A 23,433-nucleotide genomic window follows, 5' to 3' on the forward strand; every position below is an offset into this window, starting at 1 on the left:
AAGACATCAGAGCAGAATTCAGGCAGCAGAGATGAAATACCTCAGAAGAACGATAGGAGTAAAAAGAACTGATAGAATCAGAAATGAAGAAATAAGAGAAAGACTCAAAATCAAACCGATACTCGAGTCAATCAAAGAGAAAAAATTGGCATGGTTCGGACATCTAACCCGGATGGACAATAATAGACAAGTTAAAAGAGTGTGGGACGCCAAACCAATAGGGAAGAACAGAAGAGGAAGACCCATTAAAGAATGGAACAGTGACATCTCGCAGATACTACAGAGTAAGGGTAAGACTTGGCAGGAAGCAACACAGATGGCATCCAATAAGAAGGAATGGAGAAAGTTCGTTAAGAGCTAGGACACCTCAGAAGACTGTCAAATAGTGTAATGTAATGAATTGTATTTTAAACTGCCCAACACCGAAAGGTACAAATGGGTCTACTGATTAAGTAAAGTAAAGTAAAGTATTTTAAGCATTTGAAATATGCGACAAATAAACCGTGCAATTTAACAAGCAATTAATCGATGAACAATCAATGCCTTTGGAAGAGAGCATCACGGTTTTGCTGGCAGCATCGACTTCGGGTCCAATATTTTCACAACCCACAATTTTCAAGGAGAAACATTAGTGAAACAATATTAGTGGTATCTCTCTTCTCTTCAGAACCAGCCACACTGGTGATAGCCTCTCTAAAACCCACTCTACTTACGCAGAGATTATCTGGCAAGCAAATACTTCCTAATCCAACATTATCGGTGCTCTAGAATGCTAAAATAATTAATCAATTAAATACAGCTGATTTAGCAACTACATTCTTCTTAAAAAAGAATTCCCCACCACTTGCAAAAGCATTTGTAACTTGCAATGAACTTAAGTTAATAAATTCTCCTTATAATCCTATTTGAGAATCATTGGACATACCATCACAATCCTCCTTCTATCTACAAAAATTATTCCTAAATACCAAACTCAATTTTGTCATAATACTCTCAAGGAGATCTTAAGTAACTATTCAGATTAGATTGCAATTTATACAGATGGTAAGATGGTATAGAATTAGTAACATGTACAGCCAGTGCTTACTTTGTACCAAAAATGAAGACTAAAAAAGCATTTACTTTAAATAATCAATCCAGCATCTTTTCCGCTGAAGCATGTGCTATATATAAAGCCCTTGAATGGTGCTGTGAAAACCAGTGAAACAAAATTGTCATGTGCACTGGTTGATTATCAGTATTAAATGCATTACAAAACTTTAAAGTCACAATTAACAGCAATATATTCATATTAAAAATTTTTCTACAGTTAGGTACTAAAATTATAAGCTTGTAAAATGATCTCCTTGCATGTAAAACAGCATATCAAATTTAAATGGGATAGATGTTGGATTCAGTTTTATATAATTCAGCATTATGTCTGAGCGTGAAAAGTGTCCTCCCTGTACAATCCTGAATGAATGAATATCTGTAATTACGTGGCTAAAGGTTCTAAACCAAGGCTAAAATAAAAAAAACTATATGATGATAATTCAACTCATGTGAGCATTCAGTAATAGAGCCTAGCTACCTTTATCACAAGTGATCATCTTAAAACAATATCCGCATACGACTCACATCTTAACAACTTCTAGGTAATAGAATTTTTTACATATTTAAAAACTTCCTGGAATCAGAGGTTGGTAACTTGGCCAAGGGAGTTGCCCAAGAAGTACCTCACTAAATAATTGGGAAAATTTGGTTTGATGAAAAAGAATAGTAAGAGCCAAAACCAAGGCGAAGTTAAAAATTTCAAGAAATCATCGAGTGGGCTGTTATCTCTCTTCCCAATAGTACTACAGCTTAATCGGGCCCTGGCCTCCTCTATCATTCACCTCTAAGGCTCCTTTTCGTCTTGTCGTTGGCTGCTCTCCTCCAGTTATCCACCCTACACCACCTTTCCAACGCTTCTTATTGATACAGGTATGATTTTTTCAATGCCCATGCTTTAACTCCATACAATAATGTAGAGAATACATAGCATCGTAATAGCCTTACTCTAAGTATTATAATATTATATATGTATTGGTTGCACTTAACAAGAGTGTATATGAGTAGTAAAAGGGAGAAGAAATGACCTACTGATTGAGAAGGTCACCAGATGGAAGCCAGAAACTGAAATAGCAAGGGGAAGAGCTAGAGAGAAATGGGAGGACCAGGTATAAGAAATATCAAAATCCTGAAAGTGAGAAACTGGAGGGATCTATGCACAGATCGAAATAAGGGGAAGAAAATTGTAACAAAAGACAAATCATACAACAAACTTTGACAATACACTAAAAACATGCGAAGTGATTCAACGCAATATAACAAGCGAATCAAAGAGCTCTTGGAAAAGATGCAAACATTCCATCAGGAATGTAAGCCTTGGTAATGATATGTTTTGGTTAGCAACTTTTATATTTTTACGAAGTTGGTTCGTACTATTTTTATATAGCATTTTATCTCTTTTGCTTGCTCTTATATTGTCGTACTTTTTCTATTATTGTGTTAGAGACGGTTAAGACCTCATCATTATTGTATTCTTTAAATTCATCTTTTTTACATAGATATTGCAAGAGCCAGTTAAATACCTTGCCATATTCTGTATGAAGCTTGTTCCAGCTTGTTTTCTGAACCCTACGTATTTCTGGATCTAGTTTTTTGCACGGTTATGTATAATTTTCAAAAAAGTTGTACGTGATTCATTAGAGTAATCAATTCCTTAGCAGCATCCTTTTTTTGAAATGGAATAAACGTTGCTATCGGCTACTGTTTAGACACTATGTCAGTCGAATGTATATGGTTTTAAAGTTGAACTTACGTCTAGTAATTCGTCATCAATTAGCTTTATAAATTGTATTGGTAGATCGTCAAGCACGACGGATTTGTTTCCTCTTTAGGTTGTATTATTGCATAAGATACTTCCTAATATTTATAATTCTCCCATTTTATCCAATTCACCTTAATATATCATTAAATATACTTTTTAATATAAATGTTAAAGAACACTTTTTGTTTTTAGCACAATCATTGAAAATGAAAGACCATGAATGAGGTTAAAAGTGCCGAAGCAACTTGGAAAGTCATAAATTCAGGGATGGCTGAAAAACCACGCATTTCCAGTTTGCCCATTAATTTCTTAATTAGCAACTTGGATCTCATAAATTATTATTCATCTGTTCCTGAAGATTCTCGAAATTCCTGCTATCATAGTTATTAATTGGTATAGTTTTGACAATGCACTGAATTCGCATCGTTCTGATGTAGCAATTTAGGAACAAATCGCACCTGTTAAAATTTAACCGCTAGGTGAAAGGGGACAGAATGGATTAAAAATTAAGGGTAAAATAAAAGTTCTATCGTTGTAGTTATATTTAGAAGAGAACTATATGAGAGGTAGCTAGAAATAGTTAATATTTTTAACGGATAGGGGTCATAACTGCGCAGGACTCCAAATTTATATTTCCAGCTTTTATAATAGATATATACAATAGTATATATACATCGCTACACATATATGTATATTTTGTTAGCCTCTACGGGGAGGAATTTTACCAGCTCACTAAATCAGCAATCTGCTGCTACTAAGAATCGTCGTAGCCTTCTTTGTAATTTAACATTCCTTAAAGCCTGCCGAGACCATAAAGTCATTCTCAAATTTCTAAAACTCTTCATACCTCTTTTTCTTCTACCTCCCAAATTCTTAGAAAGATCAGTTCTGCGCTTCTCCGGGAAGCTATTATTCCACTAGACGAAAACTAGATGTCACAAATATCAATATTTTCAATATCTGGTCATCTATTCATTCTTCGTATATACATCGTATATTATGGGACAGTTTTGACCGTATCAACACATAGACAACAATAAACATTTTCGAATCTAAGATTGAAACTCAGAAGGGCCAATTAGCGCAATTAATTGCCAAACAAATTCCAAAACCTACAACTTTGAAATCCATTACAGTGGTTCACAACTTTTCTGATACCCCTATTTCGACCATTGCCACTCAAGCTTTAACAAAAAGTTTCAGTTACGCTGTCATATTCCAATTGAGACAATCATCTGTCAAACTGCAGAAGCCATCTCCAGTTTACTTTCCAAAGATGCTGAAATAACTAGGCATCGCTACAGTTCTTAGTAACTCAAATCCTCTTACTCCGAACATTAGCCAATCTGAGAAAAAGCCCTGAAATAACTTCAATCGAATCCAAATCTATTTCTTTCATTCTTCCCGCTGGTAAAGGAAATGTCACCGTTATTCTAAACACTTCTTCTTACATTAATAAACTCATTTCAAATACTCCAGACTACAGACTGATTCCTAATAATCCAACAACCTATCTAGAGAAAACAACAGAAGCCGTTATCAATAAAACTTTTCCTCCTATTGACATAAAACAAATTCTCGTGAAAAGTCTTCTAGAACACCTCGAATATATGGCCTACCCAAAATTCACAACCTCGATATTCCTCTACGTCCCATTGTCGATGCGCACAACTGCCCTACACAACCATTGACAAAATATATGGGCAAAACTCTAAAAACTCTCGCCGAAAATACTTCATCCTTTGTCAATTTTTGTTTTCATTTTATCGAACTTCTTAAACAATAGCCTATCTCACCGTCAGACATTCTAGTAAGTTTCGATATCATTTCACTCTTTAAAAATATTCCTATTGACGAAACTCTAAACATTCTGAAAACTAAATACAGTATCTAGCCACTTAAGACCACTTATCTCTCATTAAACATTGTATGTCCAACACTTATTTCATCTTCCAAAATCAATTCTACAGACAAATAAATGGTACCCCAATAAGCTCCCCACTATCTCCAATAATTGCCAATATCTTTATGGAAGACTTCGAGACCTGAGCACTATCGACATCAATGCTTAAATCCACATGTTGGCTACAATATATTGACGATGCAGTCATTTGGCCTCATGGTGGTTTATCTCTACCGTTTCGCGAGTCATAAAGAGAAACCAATCCCAAGATTTTCATAACTCTGTTTATCGAAAACCCACGAGGTTTCCTTTGCGAGGAAGCAAGTAGACCTGCTGAGCTCTCTAGTTTAAAACAATTCCCCATCAAAAACGGTTGTAGCGAAAATCACATCAATAGGAGCATCCACAAACATCAATCTCCCTCTCAATTTCAATCCAAAGACTCAGACCCTCATCATACGAAAGCTTTTCAATATTTAGTTTTTAAATGACAAAATAAGTATATTATTAATGGATTATTTCTTTATTATTTAGAACAACATATTCCAACCATCTTGTCTTGCTTACAATGATTATAATAGTCGTTCACTTTGACTTAAGTCATAAGTACACTGTAGCCAACCTACACTATTGTACCAACCTATACTTAACAAAAGCTTTTCTTCCTTACATCAAAGGTGTCACTGACAAAATCGACAAAATTTTTTCAACAAAAGCTTTCATCTCTTGTCTGATCATCAAAGACAACATTCCAAATGAAAAACACGGTTTATGAAATTCCTTGTGAAGACTGCACCCGATCCTAAATAGACCAAACGCATATATTTATTTTAATATATTACTATAACATTTTAAGTCCTACTTGTAATTCTAAACAGAAAGATGGTTTACTTACTATCCTGGTACATATATATTTTTTACTTCGAATTGCCATTTTATTACCCTCAAATAAATCAATAGTTTTCGTTTTTAAATGAGGTCTGCTTTTTCCCAGAGAAGATAAAACAGGATTTTTTAATTCTTTTTCGTATATTGTATACTGTTGTTCTCGCCAATTTAAGTGCAGCTGCTACCTTCTAAAACAAAGATTTAATAAAAAAAAATCATTAATAAAAACATTAACTACTAAACTAGGGGGAGCGCTCACTTAAGGCCTGGGCACCACATGAAAAACTCTGAAACAAACCTATGCCTTCACACAATATCGGCCAATTCACTTATACAGTGATGAGTGTCTTACCATCCGACAAAATAGCGGAAAGGATAGAAGTTGTGAGATAGTACGAGATAAGGCTAGTTATTAGACGTGTCTATTTGACTTCAGTCATAATTATACGGATGACCTCGAAAATATTTTATTTTAATAATTTCTGATGTTAGAATAAATGATTAAATATATTAAGATATATTATAGTAAAAAACATTAATTAGTAGCGATTTTAAATTATAAATCTTTAAGTTTATTTAATAATAAAAATAACTCAACTAAAATATTTGACTAAACTAAATAGGTATGTTCAGTCCGAAAACAATTGTTGTATGTGGAGTTGGCGTAATAGTTAGAGACGTTGTCTAGTGATAAGAAGACTGGGGTTCAATTCACACCAAGGGTAAAATTTTTGTTTTACTCAATCAATAATAATAGAAAATATGATACATATTAGGTAACAAGTTTTCGAAAAACTCATTATTTACAATTTATTCGTATTCCAATGTTATAAAATAGAAATACAAAATATTTCAAATTCAATTCCAGTTTTATAGTCTTCAGTTGTGAATGGAAAATAATCCATTGAAGACTGTTTAATGTCAAATCCATCACTAAATTCTCAGTGTTAATATCAATTCCTCTGTACAGGTAATGATTTTCAAAACAATTGACGACATTGGAATGAATGCGCGCGAACAGCTACCTGCTTTATAGCTAACCAAATCATCAAGCCTTCAAGTTATCAAATAATAACACATCGAGAAGTGTTTTTTACGGTAAACAGAAACTTTTTATTGAAAAAACAATTCGTGAAAACGATTTTAACGGTCGAGGAAAAAGTGCAAATTGTTGTCTGGCATGTGAATGGATTATCAGACAACATGATTAGACAACAGTTTGTAAATATGTTTCCAAATAGGCCGGCTCCAGCACGATCAACAATTCAGTCTATTATACGTAATTTTTTTACTTATGGATCCGTGTTCGATCCAAGAGGAGTTCGCAGACGAAGGGAGGTAAATCCAGATTGGGAACTAAGGGACACTTTGATTTGTGCAAGTATTGAGCAAAATCTTACCAAATCAACACCTCGTCTCGGAGAACAATGTGGAATTCCAAGATTTAGAGTAGGTGAAATTTTGTAAACACATCGATACCGTCCCTATAAACTTCATAAATCCAACGAACAATTCCCTGGGGATCAATATAGACGTTTAGAATTTTGTCAAACTGCAATGGAAATGTCACATCAAGATGAACATTTTTTAGAGAACGTTTTGTTCACCGATGAATGTACGTTTTCATTGCATGGCCGTCACAATTCAATCAATGCTAGGTATTGATCTCGAGGAAATCCTCGTCAGATTTATGTCGCTCGTACCCAGCGTCTTCGAAAAGTAAATGTTTGGGGAGGCATAATAGGGAATCATGTCATTGGTCCATTTTTTATAGACGGTATGTTGACTGGGCGGAAATACTTGGAACTTCTGCAAAATGAAATTGTCCCAGCCCTTTGTAATTTACCAATACCTTTCGATTCCATATGGTTTCAACACGATGGTTGTCCTGCAGATAATTCTCGCATCGTCAGTGAATATCTCAATGCTCAATTTTCCTAATCGATTGATTAGTGGCCACGGATATTTTTTTATTTTTGTAGAATTTTTACTTATTTAAACATTCTTTAAAAGTTTTTACTTTATTTTCGAAAGTACGACGATACTGTTTTGTCAATAAGATTTTTTGTTTTAACTTTAGTTTTTGTTTAGTTTTATTTAGTGATTCAAAGCAAAACGATCTTTGCATAATTTCAAATTATTAAAAAAAAAAAAAAAAGAAAACCACATGTGGGTTTTGAACTCTAATCGTCTGCGATGTCTGTATCGCAATGTCGAATTCTTACCACTAATCCACGAAGGATTTATAATTATTCCGTGACAAGAGTGTATGAAACTCTTCAAATCATAGTAGAAATTATTCTTGGTTAGTAATTTAAAACTTTAGATTAAATAATCACTATTAATTAAATTATTTTATTCACATTTTTGCTTTATTGTGGTCAATCAGTTTTTACTTTATGCGAAATTAAAAAATGGAAATACGTCACACATTCGACGTTACTCATAATAATTATGACCGAGGTGATTTAATTAAACAACGCAAGCTTGAGTACCTCGGCCACGTGATGCGGAACGAAGAAAAATATCGAATTCTTCAACTTGTTATGCAGGGTAAAGTATTTGGCAGAAGAGGACCGGGACGCCGTCGTATCTCGTGGTTGAAAAATCTCCGATAATGGTTTGGGATGACCTCAGCGGAGCTGTTTCGCAGAGCAGTCAACAAAACCATGATAGCCTTGATGATCGCCAACATCCGGACCGGATAAGGCACTGAAGAAGAGGTGATTTAGCTCGAATCTAACGTCTAAAGGTGTGAGACTGTCGATAGTGGTAATGTAATGTAATATAAATTATAGGTTTTTCCGATTATTTCTCACCTCTACGAGTTTCATCTCTTTTTATTTCACAAGGTAACTGTGTTTTCTATCTCTTACGTTAAAAAGCCGGGTGGTAAGACACTCATCACTGTATATTATTACCTTATTTTTATTCTAATTTGCACATTCATTGGAAATAAGTGTAATATTTTTAAAAGCCTTGATATTTGTGTTGCTATAAAATATATAATGGAAGGAACAACTCTAGCGGATGTTATATTCTTATCTTCTTCACGCAGTATTACAAATATAAATATTACTTTATTATCATTTACATAGTATAAAATGTGTATTTGTAATCTTTGTTTCTAAGACTAGTAATTTAATGTAAAGTACTACCGTCTTTCTAGACTTTACTGAAGGCACAGAGCATAATCAACTTTTAAGTTAATGTGTTTTATTAAATAAAATATGATCTTCATACCCGATACTCTTTGTTTAGAAAATACGGTAGTATTATTACAAATAAAGCTACGAGTACATCAAACACATAGAACATTATCAATTAGCAGAGAAAGGATTAATTTTTTTCTATTTAAGATTTAATCCTTTTTCTATTTAGATCTAATTTCCAAATATTTTATAATAGCCCCTTTTGAAGTTTTTGCAAGTTAACTAACCTTTTTGTTAGTTTTATAGCTGAGCTTGCAACGATTTCCTTAAAGCATATGGAAAAGTTTTCTGAACTGTTAGGAGTGTACGATGAAAAGCTGCTACCTCGTTAGTGAGATTGGCTGAATTACCGCTTTCTTGAGTAGTTCGTAAACATTTATTAGATTTTTGTTTAGAAGTTATGTTAGAATAATTAGATGGTTTTACTAACTTTTTAAGATCAATAGAGCGATATAGCGTAAGAATATCTTGATTATGACACTTTTTACGATTAAGTAAATACAAAGCGAGGAAATTGGTATGTCAGTCTTCATGATCTGTTAAACAGAAGGAAAAAATTGTTGCTTCGGTACTTAAATTTGAAAATAAAATGCTAGTTATGTAAATGCTAACTTTAATAAGATGTCTTTAAAATATGAAAGAAAACCGCAACAATAAGGAAGAAAGAACAAAAGATTGTATTTAAAAAATATCTATTTGATATTGCGACATGAAATGTACGAGGAGGGAGCATTAATTAATCTGATAGAATTCGAGAAAAATAAAATACACATCATTTATGCATATTAGTGCATACACGTTTTATACAAGTGGAGGCGGTAATACAAAATTTTGGAGTGGGTTTTCTTAATTGTACCCGTAGTAACCTAATAGAGCAGTGGCTATACCGTTCTGAGGAGACCTCAGAAGAGGTCGAAATACGTATAAGCGGCTGTCGCTGCCCTGTATCGAAACAAAAATCTAATACAGTCATTATGTTTTATTACTTACTTTGTTTGGAGTACCAGAAACTGAATTCACTACGAATTTTGACCAGGATGAACGGCATGTGGAATGCAATTTTAGATTCCTTTGCCGAGTAATTTATCCAGCTGTTTGCTTCGAAAGTTTTAGGAAACACAGTGGTAAAAATTTAAATTCGGTTTCGCTAGGTAGAAATCGTTTGATTTCTCTTTTTGTTGTTTTTTTTAAATAGTTTAATAAAACCTAATTATTGATTTTGAACGTACATAATATTTTTATTTACATTCAAAGCAAGAAAAAGTTTGGGATCCAGGTTGGACTCCAGCACAAAGTTCGTGGCTCCATGAACGGCATTTGGTGCATTGGATCATGTCTTCAATTCTTTTTTCCTCACAAATTGAACACTCATCAACACACATATTTATAACAACGTCAGGTTGATTTGAGCTTGACGCGGTATTTAGAAGAACAGACTCTGTATGATTTTCACATTTCTTTTTTGCTAAGTTTTTCTTGACAGCTTCTTTGTTCCTTTTAAGACTAGTTTTACCTTCTAGTTTTATTTTTAGAGCACTTACTTTAAGTTTCTTGGACGATTTTGGTTTAACCTTCCCCAATATCATTTTTTTCTGGTTTACCTGTTCCTGCGCTTACTGTAGCTCTTTAGCTAATTCTTATTCATTTTTATAATATACAATTACAATTATAAATACAATTTACAATATCTCTTACATTGGAGGAGACAACACTGATCATCGATACAGAGTAGCTTTCATCGTAAGCAACACTATTAGAAAATCAGTGCTAGGTGTGATTCAAATTTCAGAGAGAATAATAATGCTAAAAATTCAAGCTCGGAACTGTATTATTAATATGATCCAAGTCTATGCTCCCACAGCTGATAAGACCGAAGATGAGATCGAAAAGTTTTATTCAGAATTGCACAATACAATCAAGTTAACAAAATCTAGAGATATTACTTACATTTTAGGAGACATTAATGCAAAAATTGGAGTAGGTATAGTTGAAAATATAGTTGGACAGTTCGGATTAGGAACTAGAAACGAGAGAGGACAAAGGCTCATAGAATTCTGCCAAGAAAAGAATATGGTAATTGCCAATACTTGGTTTCAGCTTCCTAAGAGAAGACTATAGACATGGACGTCTCCTTCACATACAGAAAACCACATTGTCAGAAACCAGATAGACTTTATACTCGTAAATAACAGATATAAAAACTCTATAACCTCAGATAAAACTTATCTTGGAGCAGATGTTAACTCAGACCACAATCCGTTAGTTGCTGACGTGAAAATAAAATTAAAAAGAATTGAGCTCAAAAAACACTACAACCAAAAATTAATGTAATAATTCTAAAAGACGAAGAAATAAAAAACGAATTAAAAAATAATGTGAATGTTATAAAAAACATATTACTCAAATCAGCTCAAGAAAGTTTGATACAACAAACCTTAGAGGCTAAAAAACAGTGGATGACAGAAGAAATACTATTACAGATGGAAGAAAGAAGGAAATATAAAGGCAAAGATTTACAGAAGTATAAAGAAATACAACGAATAATTAAGGAAAAATTAAAACAGCTAAGGAAATCTATGATCTAAATCTAATGATCATACTGCAGAAATAAACAGGCGAATAGAGATTGCCAGATCAGCATTTATACGAATGAAGCCACCCCTAACGTGCAAAAATCTAAACTGCTTGAACATTAAAAAATTTTTAGGTTTGATACCAATCTCGGCTAAAAAATTTAAATGCCTAAAAGATTTCAAACGATTCTGTGGTGATGAAGAAAAACAATTTTTTGATAACCTCTCCAAGAATTAGAATTATTTCATATTAATAAATTTTATCTACTTGTCATTTTAACTTGTTTTTTTTGACTTGATCCCTTTAGGCCAATAATGTTAGGTGGTTTGATTAATTAAGGCTTATGTTCTATTTTTCATAATATCAATATTGTTTTGTACGAAATAACATTTGGTGACATAGACCTGTACCCTTTATCTCTAATAGTTTAGGAGATACAATCACTTAAACAATTAAATTGTAAATACCAAATTATCTGACCGGTTTCAGCCTCATTACCCTCGAAAAATCAAATCTACACACTAAAATACATAAGAAAAACTTCAAGCTACCGAAGGTACATAAAACTGTATACTCAACGCCCCCTGCCTCCCAGACTAATTGCTAACTAGGTAGTAATAGACGAAATCAATAATAAAGGCGGTACTAACAGTGCCATCCCACCAGGACTACTGTACGATTATTTTAATTCGTTAGTGTGAAGATAGCGGAACTGGTTTGTTACTAATTGATTTTTAACTACACACTTTTTGTGTTTAGATTTGATTTGACAGATTTTGTACAAAAATATATAACCTTATCATTTACCAAGAATTTATTGGACGTGAGTATTTTGTAGGTTTGGCCTGTATGTACATTTTTTGTAGTAGTTGAATTTATCAAACAATAAATTCTTAGACAGCAGCGGTAACGCATTATTTTTAATTTTTACTATTATTTGTCATTTTTAGTTTTAATTCGTGAAGTATAGGTAAAAATAAGTATATAAAGCTGTATACAAAATACATTATTAAATTAAGATACGCATCATCACTCTCTTGAGTATACTTTTAATAATTTTTTAAAACGCCGTTGTGACAGCTCTTCACAGAGCAAGAAAGACCCACTTGACTATAGCAAGATGTGCAATATAATAATTTAGCGTGCCCCTTGAGCTTAAGAAGTTTAAATTCTTCCTCCGCTTTTTTCTCTACAGGGGTCGCTCTTCCTTACTCTTCATCGCCATATCTATCCAGCGGGTATTCTTTTTCTCTACCTTTCCTTGCATCAACTTCTAACAGCTCTACTATTTGTCATATATCGTTTGTACTATTTGTACTTACTGTATAGTTTTCATTTCTACGTCTGGCATGACCAAATCATTGCAGTCTTTGTTCTTGAATCTTCTTTGAGACTATAGTCAGCCCAGCTCTTTCCTCGCTCCAGTCGTTCCTGATCCTGTCCCTTCTAGTCTTACCCAACATCCACCATAACACTTTCATTTCAGTTACCTCCATCTTCTTTTCCTGAATCTTCTTTATAGGCCACACTTCACCATCGTACACCAACGCAGGTCTCACCACACTCTTCTATATCGTTCCTTTCAGTCCTTCCTCGATTTTTCGATTACAAAGTACCCCGCTCATTCGCTTTCAGTTAAACTAACTAGTCTATTGTCACATTTTCCCTTGTGTAGAAGCTAAGGTAGTTAAATTCTTCTATTCTTTCTAATGTTTCTCCAATAAATTATATGTCGCCACCATTCCTCTACCTACTAACCATATATTCGGTTTTCGACCTACTAATCTTAAGTCCGCCCTCTTCAATAGCCCTTCTTTTTTAATATATTTTTTCACTACTCTACTAACACGATATCATTAACAAAGAGTATTGACCAAGGAGCCCCTTCCATTACTACAAGATTAAATAGGTTGGGACTCAGTGAAGAGCCTTGATGCAAACCAACCGTCACTTTCGGTGAATCCCACACAAGTCCTTACTTTGTTGTACGGTGTATAAACCCAAACTATTCTTCTCCTATCGATGTGTCTCTCCTTGTCCTTTGCTCTACAGTTCTTTTCCAAATTTTCATTGCTTGCGACATTAAAGGTATCCCTCTATAGTTCTTACAGTCCTGAATGTCCACTTTATCTTTATACCATGATACCATCACACTCTCTCCATGCATTGGGCATCCTTCCTTCCTCGTATATCCTTATCATCATTTCCCACAAAATATCAATCCCTTCCTCCTTCCAAACCTCCACAGGTATTCCACCAGGCCCTACTGCCTTATCTTTCTTGATTCCATTTAACAACTCAACAACCTCATCTCTCCTATCATCAATATTACATTCTCATTTGAGATCCCACATCGTCTGTCTGTCCGCTGGTGTTCTTCATTTAGCAACTTACTAAAGTACTCATACCATCTTTGCTTTATTTCAACATCGGTTCTTAACACTCTTCCATCCGCACTCTTAATCTGCCACACGTGGGTCAAGTCCGTTGATGAGTTGTCCCTTGCTTTAGTAAAGGTGTATAACCTTTTCATCTCCTCGGGTATTTCCAACTCTTCATACAGCTATGCAGACGGTCTTTCCTTAGCAATAGCTACAGTGGGGTTTGCTTCCCTCTTTGCTACCTTGTATCTATCTTCCCCTCTTTTAGACCCGTCATACCTCTTACTAGCTTCTTTCTTCTTTCTAACCTTCTGTTGCACTTCATCGTTCCACCACCAAGTTTCTTTGTCTTTGGGAGGCCCTTTACCAGATGTTTTTTCCTAGCACTTCCTCTCGCACTCGTAGCACAACTTTACTGTTGGCTTTCCACCAGTCATTTACCTTAGTCTCTAGGAGGCCCTTTAGCAGATGTTTTTCCTAGCACTTTCTCTTAAAAACTCTTACCAAGTCCTTATCCTTTAACTTTCACCACTTTACTTTCTGGAGTTATACTTGCTAGGGTTGAAAATTTTTTGTAGCTTTACGCCTATTTAAAATTATATTAGTGGTAATTTCTGTTATTTTTCTGGCTTAATGTTATTGTATTTTTATTGTGTGGCAAAAAATGAGCAATAATTACCTCTGAAAACTCACCAAATTTCATTTGCATGTCTCAAACATTTTAGGAGCAATAAATAAATGGTTAGTTTGGAAGAAATGGGTATCTCGGAAAAGGAAGCATTTGCGGACATACGTTTATATAGCGAAATGTCATTTTTTTTCATGTAGAATCATTCCTTAAAATTTGTTGTACTTATTTAGCTGCTCTCTGCAAAGTTTCAGAGAACCAGAAACCACTTTTAAATAAGAAAAAAATTTAAAAATTTAAAACAACATCTAAAACCTCCAACTCCCGTATTATAAGAAAAATTGTGTATACAAATTTTTGTGAGACAAATGGAATTTCTGTTCAACGTAACACACACACAGACTGTAATAATTTTTTTCTTTTCATGGCACTTTACGACACTTACGTTTGCGGTTGTTTGTTTCGCAGGATATTCTTAAAAGTTTTTATTACTCATATATCCTTTTATACGAATCAAGATTGCACATTATAATTTAAAGTAATAAAGACAAATGACTATGTATTTAGAATAGGTATATTATATTGAAAATTGTATTTTTAGTTCCTCCGAATATAGATGACTCTTTGAGCAGCAGCGACGCAATCGTGAGGGAAGGCTCCAATGAAACGTTAACTTGTAAAGCCACCGGATTTCCTACACCTAACGTTAAGTGGAAGAGGGACGATAATACCAAAATTACCATAAATAAAACTCTTCAAGGTAAGCCTTATAAATTATGTTTTTCTTTCGCGGTTACACTGGATACACTTTATACTGGATACAAGTCCTTATTGATCCACGGACAAATCTTATAATAGTATTTATTCAAGCTGTATAATAACTGCTGCAGCATCTATGCATAATTAAAACAGACACAAATAAAACATTTTACAAACAAGAAAAATAACCCTTTCAAGTCGGCTTTTTTAATTATAAGGTTAGTATTTTGTCCTATGTGTTTATGCTTTAGTGTGAAAAGGACTAAAAAAAATTACTTTTAAAAAATTTTGATGAAAGTGTTGAATTCGTAGCTTTGTCTCAAAGTGACTAGTCTGTACAGGGTAAGATATGGAATGCTAACCTTATGCTTATGGGAATTTCGCCAAGACGTTGCCAGTTTTATACAGTGAACGGTGGCGTTCTCTATTGTCTATTTTTCAAAATAAACTGAATTAACCAGGAGTTCTCAACAAGTCCTCACGTACAATTTTATGTAATTTACAAATATCGTTTGCTAATAATTTTACATAATACTATACATTATGTGTTTCTAATAGTAACTTATCAACTTTTATCTTTTATTAGTAGCAGTAGGATAATAAAATGTGCATTAAATAAACATTTGTTTCAAAGTTTAAAATAATTCCGGTAATTTCTACTAACTGCCAAATTTAAAATGTTATTTATGTCCCTGCGGTGCTGATTACTGCCATAATGTGTATGGAATTTGTAATTTTGGTTGATATCAACTGCAAATACTTTCTTCTAAGGTATTCAGTAATTAAGAAGCAATTAGAGTAATTCTTGTACAGAATATGTTTAAAAGATTGATACATCCAGGGCCTTAATTAGTCTTTATTTATTCTTCGGAGAGCGTAAACATATTCGAGTTAGGATTATTTGTACCATCTTGGATGTACTGTTACTGTTTTGTTATTGTTATTATTTGTTGGTGGCTGTTGTTGTGATTTGCTGTTGGCAATTATTGTTATTTTCTGTTGTTGGCTATTGCTATATTTGACGCCGAATGTTTACCGCAAAATGGAGGAATTGGGGATAGGTTAATCAGGATAACGATTCTGTATCAAATGTAATTAGGAAAGTGTCAGATATGAGTGGTGTTTGCGAAAAGACTCTATTTCGCATACGACAGGAATATTCATCACCTGCTGGATTACAATCTCCAAAGCGCAAGCCCAAGAAGCGAAAGGTTGGTAATTTTCGTGACAACAAGTACGATGAAGGTGTCAGGGACCAAATTCGTAGAATAATTCATCAATTTTTTCGTGAGAACATACCACCAACATATTAGCTGTTGTAAATGTCGAAGAAACTTTGCCCAACTTTTCACGGACCACGCTACATTGCTTGCTGAGTGATATGTGACTGATTGTGTTTACAAAACGTGGCAGAAATTCAATTTTGATTGAAAAACCAGAAATCATCTCGTGGCGTCATCGATATTTACGCGCAATTCGTAAATACTGTGGAGAAGGATACAGCATAGTGTATTTGGATGAACCATGGGTAAATATCGGGCACAGTGTGAAAAAAGATGGGTTGATAAAACAATTACATCTCATCGCGATGCTTTTGTTCGTGGTCTGACAACAGGATTAAAAGCTCCAACAGCTCGTGGTGCACGGTTCGTTTTATTGCACGCAGTATCTACCAGTGGACCGACCTTCGAAGATTGGTTCGAAAATAACTTAATGCTAAATTTGCCAGAAAAAACTGTTGTGATAATGGACAATGCCTCCTATCACAGCAGAAAGTCAGAACAAATTCCCAACAGTTCAACACTAGAAAAAGATATTCGAGAATGGCTTCTGTCAAAGGACCTATTATTTGAAGAAGACTACCTAAAATGCTAGTTACTTGATGTAGTCAAGGCTTTCAAAGCAAAATATGACAGGTACATAATAGAAGATATTGCCAAAAAGCACAATGTGAAGATTCTGAGGCTCCCACCCTATCACTGTGAACTCAATCTCATAGAAATGGTTTGGAGTGAAGTGAAACGGTATATAGCTGGACGCAACGCAAATTTTAAAGAAGCTGAAATGCGAAATTTAATTACAGCAGCGTACCAGGTCATTACGCCAGAGAAATGGAAAAACTACGTAAACCACGTAATAGCAACAGAAAAAAAATGGGGGAAATTGACAATTTGTTGGATGATATCGAACCAATTATTATAAATATAAATAACGGAGATAGTGATGACAGTGACGATAATAATGATGATGATGATAGTGAAGCAGAAACTATATGTGACAGCGATTGACAAAAAAAGGAACTAAATATAATGGTGTACAATTACGATTACTTACACATGGAATTAAATACAATGACTTCTTTTATTTTCAACTTATTTATTAGTTTTATTTTCGGATATTTCTACGTTTTGTTACTGCCAACATATACAGTGCGGTTTTTAAAAGTCCTTCGCCCCTTAACTTTTGAACGGAACAATACATAAATAAAATGTTTCTTTATATTTTAGTTTTATTTTATTCGATTTTATTTAAATCTATAAACAAGGTTTGTAAGTCTAGCACCAACTGTAGAATTAAAAACAAACTGCTTGTGTGACATAAATAAAAGGCATTTCTTAATTTCTATTTTATTTTAATTTAATCCATGTATGTTGTAGCAAATATTATTTATATTTGAGAACCAATGACAGAAGGAAGCCAGGCAGGGTCGTTAGTGGGCATTAGTACTTAAGCTACCCTCAACACAAAAGATGGATTAGGCTAAGTAGTAAGAAGTGACGTTTATTTTAATATAAGTTTGCAAAGAAGTATGGCATCTATGTTGTGCATTTACTCTGTACAGACTAGTCACTTTGAGACAATCTATAGTAGCTAAGATACTACCTTGTTAAGCTAGAGGGCACGAGTTCGATTCTCGGCACCAACAACGATATTTTCATTTCTAAAAATGATGCGAGCTATCACCTTGCTTCAGAGGAAAAAAATGCCATACGATATTATTATTATTATTATTCCGACTAGGTTTTATGGTCTAGAACCAAATATTTATTGTTAAAACAAAAAATACATAATTCTGATTGTTTTAGATGAAAATTATGCAAAGAGAGTGTAATGCTCATGATATCACCAACGACAATGGAAATGGAATAATAGGATTTGCAGCTTCCAAAAGCATGGTCGTTGGAAGTACCTACTTCCTCCACTAGAATATTTATAAAGTAACATGGACTTCGCCTGATGAAATAACAAAAAATCAAATAGATCACATCCTAATAAAAACCAGGCACTTCTCTAATCTAATGGATGTACGTACCTAGCACTCAGCACTTAGGATCTGAACTCTAGTGTTCCGAGACATATTAAAATACTGTTGTTGATAAATTTCTGTTCCAGAGATTCAACGATAATAACGCTAAAGATCACAGAGGGAGGGAGAATAAAAGAGATAATTCTTGGATCAGCATACCTTCCATATAGTAACTCACCATCAAGGAAGAAGCAATAGCTAATGAGAAATTGCAGGATAAATCAACTGTGATGCAAGTGCACATCATCTAACCTGGGACAGCACAAACATCAATGAAAGAAGTGGTTTATTACTACAGTTTGTTATAGGAAATAACCCAACTTGCTCAACATATTAATATAACAGTAAGCACGACTCACATGGTTAGAACGTTTAAAAAATTTCATACGATGGAGAAAGGAGGAATTTAGAGGAAATAATGTCTCATATGCCAGAATGGTGGGTGTTTAAAACCAGAAACTGTACTTTCACCTCAACCCCATGTGTAGAAATTATTTTTTTATAGCTCTGAATATACATAAATATTCATATGTTCCCATGAACACGTGAAGTTCTAGTCCTAAACGCTTTATTTAAGAGCAATCCTACCCATATATATATATATATATATATATATATATATATATATATATATATATATATATATATATATATATATATATATATATATAAGTAGTTAGGTATTATTGACTGACACGTTATGTAAAATAAAGTTTTATTTTGAGGTTGCAGTCATTAATAGGGCAGGAAAGTAAAACTCTTTGTTCTTTATCAAGCTTTCGCAAAATTTATTTGCTTCTTCAGGATATGCTAAAATATGGTAACAGTAAATACAACGAAATTAGAACTAAATAGCATTGTATAAAACTAGTAAAAAAAAAAAACTTACAACATGAGGTTAATCCATTAAATTTTCAAATTTGCAAAACATTAAAACTTAACTTATTTTAGAAATTATACAGTTATGTAAGTACAATATTCCAATTTAATTTAATTTTGTAAAAATTCATTTTGACATTGATATATATCTAGAGTAACTAACACTCTAATTTAATAAAATACACATTTCAAACAATATATTATTATAACCCCACTTTATATTCCTTATAATTCTTAATTTCTATCTGTCACTTCGAGAGTATTTTTGGTTGCCTATGCACATGGCTCACTTAAATATATTTACAACATTAAAATACAACTTTTTACAATTATTATATGATAATTTCTTAAAAATACCCTCACATAAATAATTTTTATTAAATTCTCTAGTATATAACTTATTTAAAACAACCAAATATCTAATATTATGTAGTATATAACTTATAAATTATTTTCTATAAACCCTAATCGTATCAATATATATATATATATATATATATATATATATATATATATATATATATATATATATATATATATATATATATATATAAAGGTTCTTGAACTCCTAAGTGGAGCATAGAGCTTCAGTGAAAACGCGCCATCGGGTTCTATTTTGCGCTAAGACCTTCACCTCATTCCAAGAGTTTCCTTGGCCTCTTATCTCGTCCATGATGGATCTTCTCCAAGTTTGTACTGGGCGACCTCTTTTTCTTTTCCCTTGGGGATTCCACTCTAGGGCAGTCTTTGCGATACTGGAACTATTTTATCGGAGTGTGTGACCGATCCAACCCCACTTTCTGGACTTAATTTCATTTTGTACCCTCTTTTGTTCGGTCAGGTGTAGCAGATCTTCGTTTCTGATGGTGTTAGGCCAGAATATATGAACAATTCTTCGTAAACATTTGTTAACAAAGACCTGCAGTTTGTCTGTGAGGGTGTTTGTCACTTTCCAGGTTTCACATCCGTAGAGTAGAACAGACATGACATTTGATCGGAATATTCGGATTTTTGTCCTTGTAGTATACTCGCTAGATCTCCAAACAGGGTTGAGCGTGCTGAAAGCTTGTTGGGCTTTTCGTATCCTCATACGAATATCGTCTTCTGTACCTCCGTTTTCTGTTATGACACTTCCAAGATACGTAAAGTTTTCCACATTTTCAATCTGCATATTGTCGATAGTAAATAGCGTGTTGTTCTTTGCATTTATTCTCATGGACTTGGTTTTACTAATATTGATTTTCAAACCTATTTTATTGGCTTCAGTGGAATCCTACCCATAATATCTCTTAAATTTTTATTATTTCTGGCTATAATTAAATTTAAAGCGGTAAGAGTTTTTCATGGGAACAGAACCACCACTTTAAATACAACTGTATGTTCCTCTATATGTAATTAATTAGTTTTGTCAGAATTTATAAAAGGGATAGCATAACCCAATTTCGTTCAGTACTTAGTTTTTCCATCGAAATGTCTTCAAACGTCGATTTAATATTCGATTTTGTGGTGAAACCTGCATTTTATGTGGTTTGATTTGTCAATTTATTATTAATTTATTCGATTTAAAAAAGTATTTTCTTTATCTTCATCGTCCTTCTCTGGAGCCAATAACGGGCCGTCAACTTATTTTTACTTTCTGTTCCTCTCCGACTGTTAATTGTATGCCATTGAGCTTTTAATGTGAGCTTTTATGAGTCTCTTAACCATTTTTTGCTCTTATATCTTTTTCGAAATTTTTTTAGAAAGAATTACATATAGTTTCAGTATTAACTATATACTTTTTGTTTTGCGTTATCTTTATTAATTTATAAAAATAAGGAATGATGAACAATGGACATTTCTATATTTAATGTAATTTAATTTTAGTAAAAACGAAACAATTGCCTTTTTCGATTCGATTTCAGGTTGTAGGTAGTCAAAATTCCTTTATTTGTCATTTTCTTGTGTTGAAATATTTAAAGTTACTTAAATTAATTTGAATATTGAGTTTTATTTCAGTTCATTTAAAGACTGCAGTCTATTTTAGTTATAAGTTTTTTAACGACAATGTTTATTGTTTTTTGAAGATTTATTAAATACATGTTTACGATGACAATATGATCACATCAAAATACAGTATTTTGAGCATTTAAGAAATTCCTGCTTGTTTAAATTTTAAAGATTTTTTTGTGACTTATTATTTTATTTATAATAATATTTTAGAGACGATATAAATCATTTTTAAGTAATTTATTGAATACATTTCTTCACCTTATGAGTGAATAGATATGTCGACTAACTTTATAAGTCTCAGGTTAAGACTTATTGGCGCTCTTTTTATTTTGCAGTTCGCTTTATTTACTGTTTCTTGTTTTTCTTTTGTCAAACTTATCTAATTATTATCTATTTGCTATTTCTCAATCAACTACATCCTTGCCCACCCTAAATGAAGCACCCGAATTGAGCAACGTGGTCTTCGTAAAGCTTTTGTGAACGAACAGCGTTTTATCATCTACTCTTGTTAGCTTTTTCGTTGCAACATATTCATCAGTGATAATCTAGCCAAAGGTGCATCAAAAAAGCACCTTTTGCATCTTCGCAACGTGCAAAAACTTGCTTTTCTTGCAAAACTCACAGTTGCTGCGCCAAAAAAGGCATAAGTAGATGAGGTAGGGGTAGGCCTCATCTACTTACGAGTGGTCCTAGGTTCCTGCTCTGAATAACTCCTGATATTCCTCTAAGAAAGAATTACCAACTCTTAACTTGCTGGCTTCGATCTGTTAGATATGCATTCAGAAACATTACTGCACTATTTAGAAAGCCAAATGTACCCAGTTTTTCTAATAACAAACCATGATCAACCCTATCAAATGCTTTTACACAATCAGTGAAGATTACATCTATTTGCCTTTTAGTGTTTATGGCATCTGCAGCAGATTGTGTGAATATACACAAGTTTGTAATTGTTGATCTTTGTAGTATAAATCCATGTTGATATGGATTAATAAAATGTTGTAGTAAGTTGTCATATAAGATAGATTCAAATATTTTTGCAAGAGGATTTAATATATTAATGGATCTGTAAATTTTTACACCATTTATATTACCAGATTTAAAAATAGGAACTGTAATGGTATCTTTTAATTTTGTAAGAAAGGTATTAGTTTTTAAAGCTAGGTTAAATACAACCTTTAATGGTTCTACAAGATAGTCGATACACCCTTTATAGATATAAGCAAGTAGATTATCTTTTCCTGCGCATTTCTTGGGTTTTCATTTCTTTACACTAGCTCCAATAGCTTCTTCAGTTATCTCATCATTCATTTAAATTAGAGTGAAAGTTAGGTATCTTCATATCAGATGATATTATGTTATAAACTGACTTGAAGTATAGTGCAAAAGCATTAGCAACTCCATCAGAACCAGTGTAAATATTGTTGTCAAACTTAATTTCAGATGGTAAACCCCTGGAACTACTTCTAGACTTCACAAATGACCAAAAACTAGATGGGTCCATGTTGATATTTCTCTCTACAGTGATATTTTGTATATTCATATTTTGTTTGTATTTTAATGAACTTTCTAAGAGATTCGTACTCATTCTTAATTTGGATATTATCATTTCCCTTCTGTACTTATCTATGTAGCTTGTTTTTCTTCTTGATTTTACTAACTAAATCTTGAGAGAAATATTTAGGAAAACATGACTATTGTTAGATTTTTGTTTTTAAGGTACTGTTTGGTCAATGCATTCAAACATTTTGTCATAGAAGGTTTGTAGAGCATTATTTACATCATTGATATGCTTTAATTCACCCCAATTTAATAATCTAATTAGATTACACAGTAGCAGAAAATTGCCTCTAGAATAATCATATTCAAAGGATGAGTGAATATTATGTTTATTTCTGGTAAAGCCTTAGAACTGTACTGTCAAGTTAAGAGAAGGATGATAGCTATCCTCTTGAACAAACTGGTCATCACTTCTAGCACAAACAGCATGAACATTAAACATGACTAAATACAACTTTCTACCCATATAATTTACTACTGAATTGATTTGGTAAAGGTC

At 33.1% G+C, this 23,433-nt stretch overlaps 1 protein-coding gene across 2 annotated transcripts in view; it reads left to right on the forward strand.

Moving 5' to 3' along the window:
• The window catches only part of LOC140452141 (lachesin-like), a 374,675-nt gene that overhangs the window by 286,895 nt on the left and 64,347 nt on the right, over nt 1-23,433 (forward strand). For both annotated transcript variants that reach the window (XM_072546233.1, XM_072546234.1), the window contains one exon: nt 15,039-15,197. In XM_072546233.1, the coding sequence (XP_072402334.1) occupies nt 15,039-15,197 (159 nt within the window). The remainder of the gene's footprint in view (nt 1-15,038; nt 15,198-23,433) is intronic.

Source organism: Diabrotica undecimpunctata, chromosome 10 (assembly GCF_040954645.1).
Source record: "Diabrotica undecimpunctata isolate CICGRU chromosome 10, icDiaUnde3, whole genome shotgun sequence".
Classification (NCBI taxonomy): domain Eukaryota; kingdom Metazoa; phylum Arthropoda; class Insecta; order Coleoptera; family Chrysomelidae; genus Diabrotica; species Diabrotica undecimpunctata.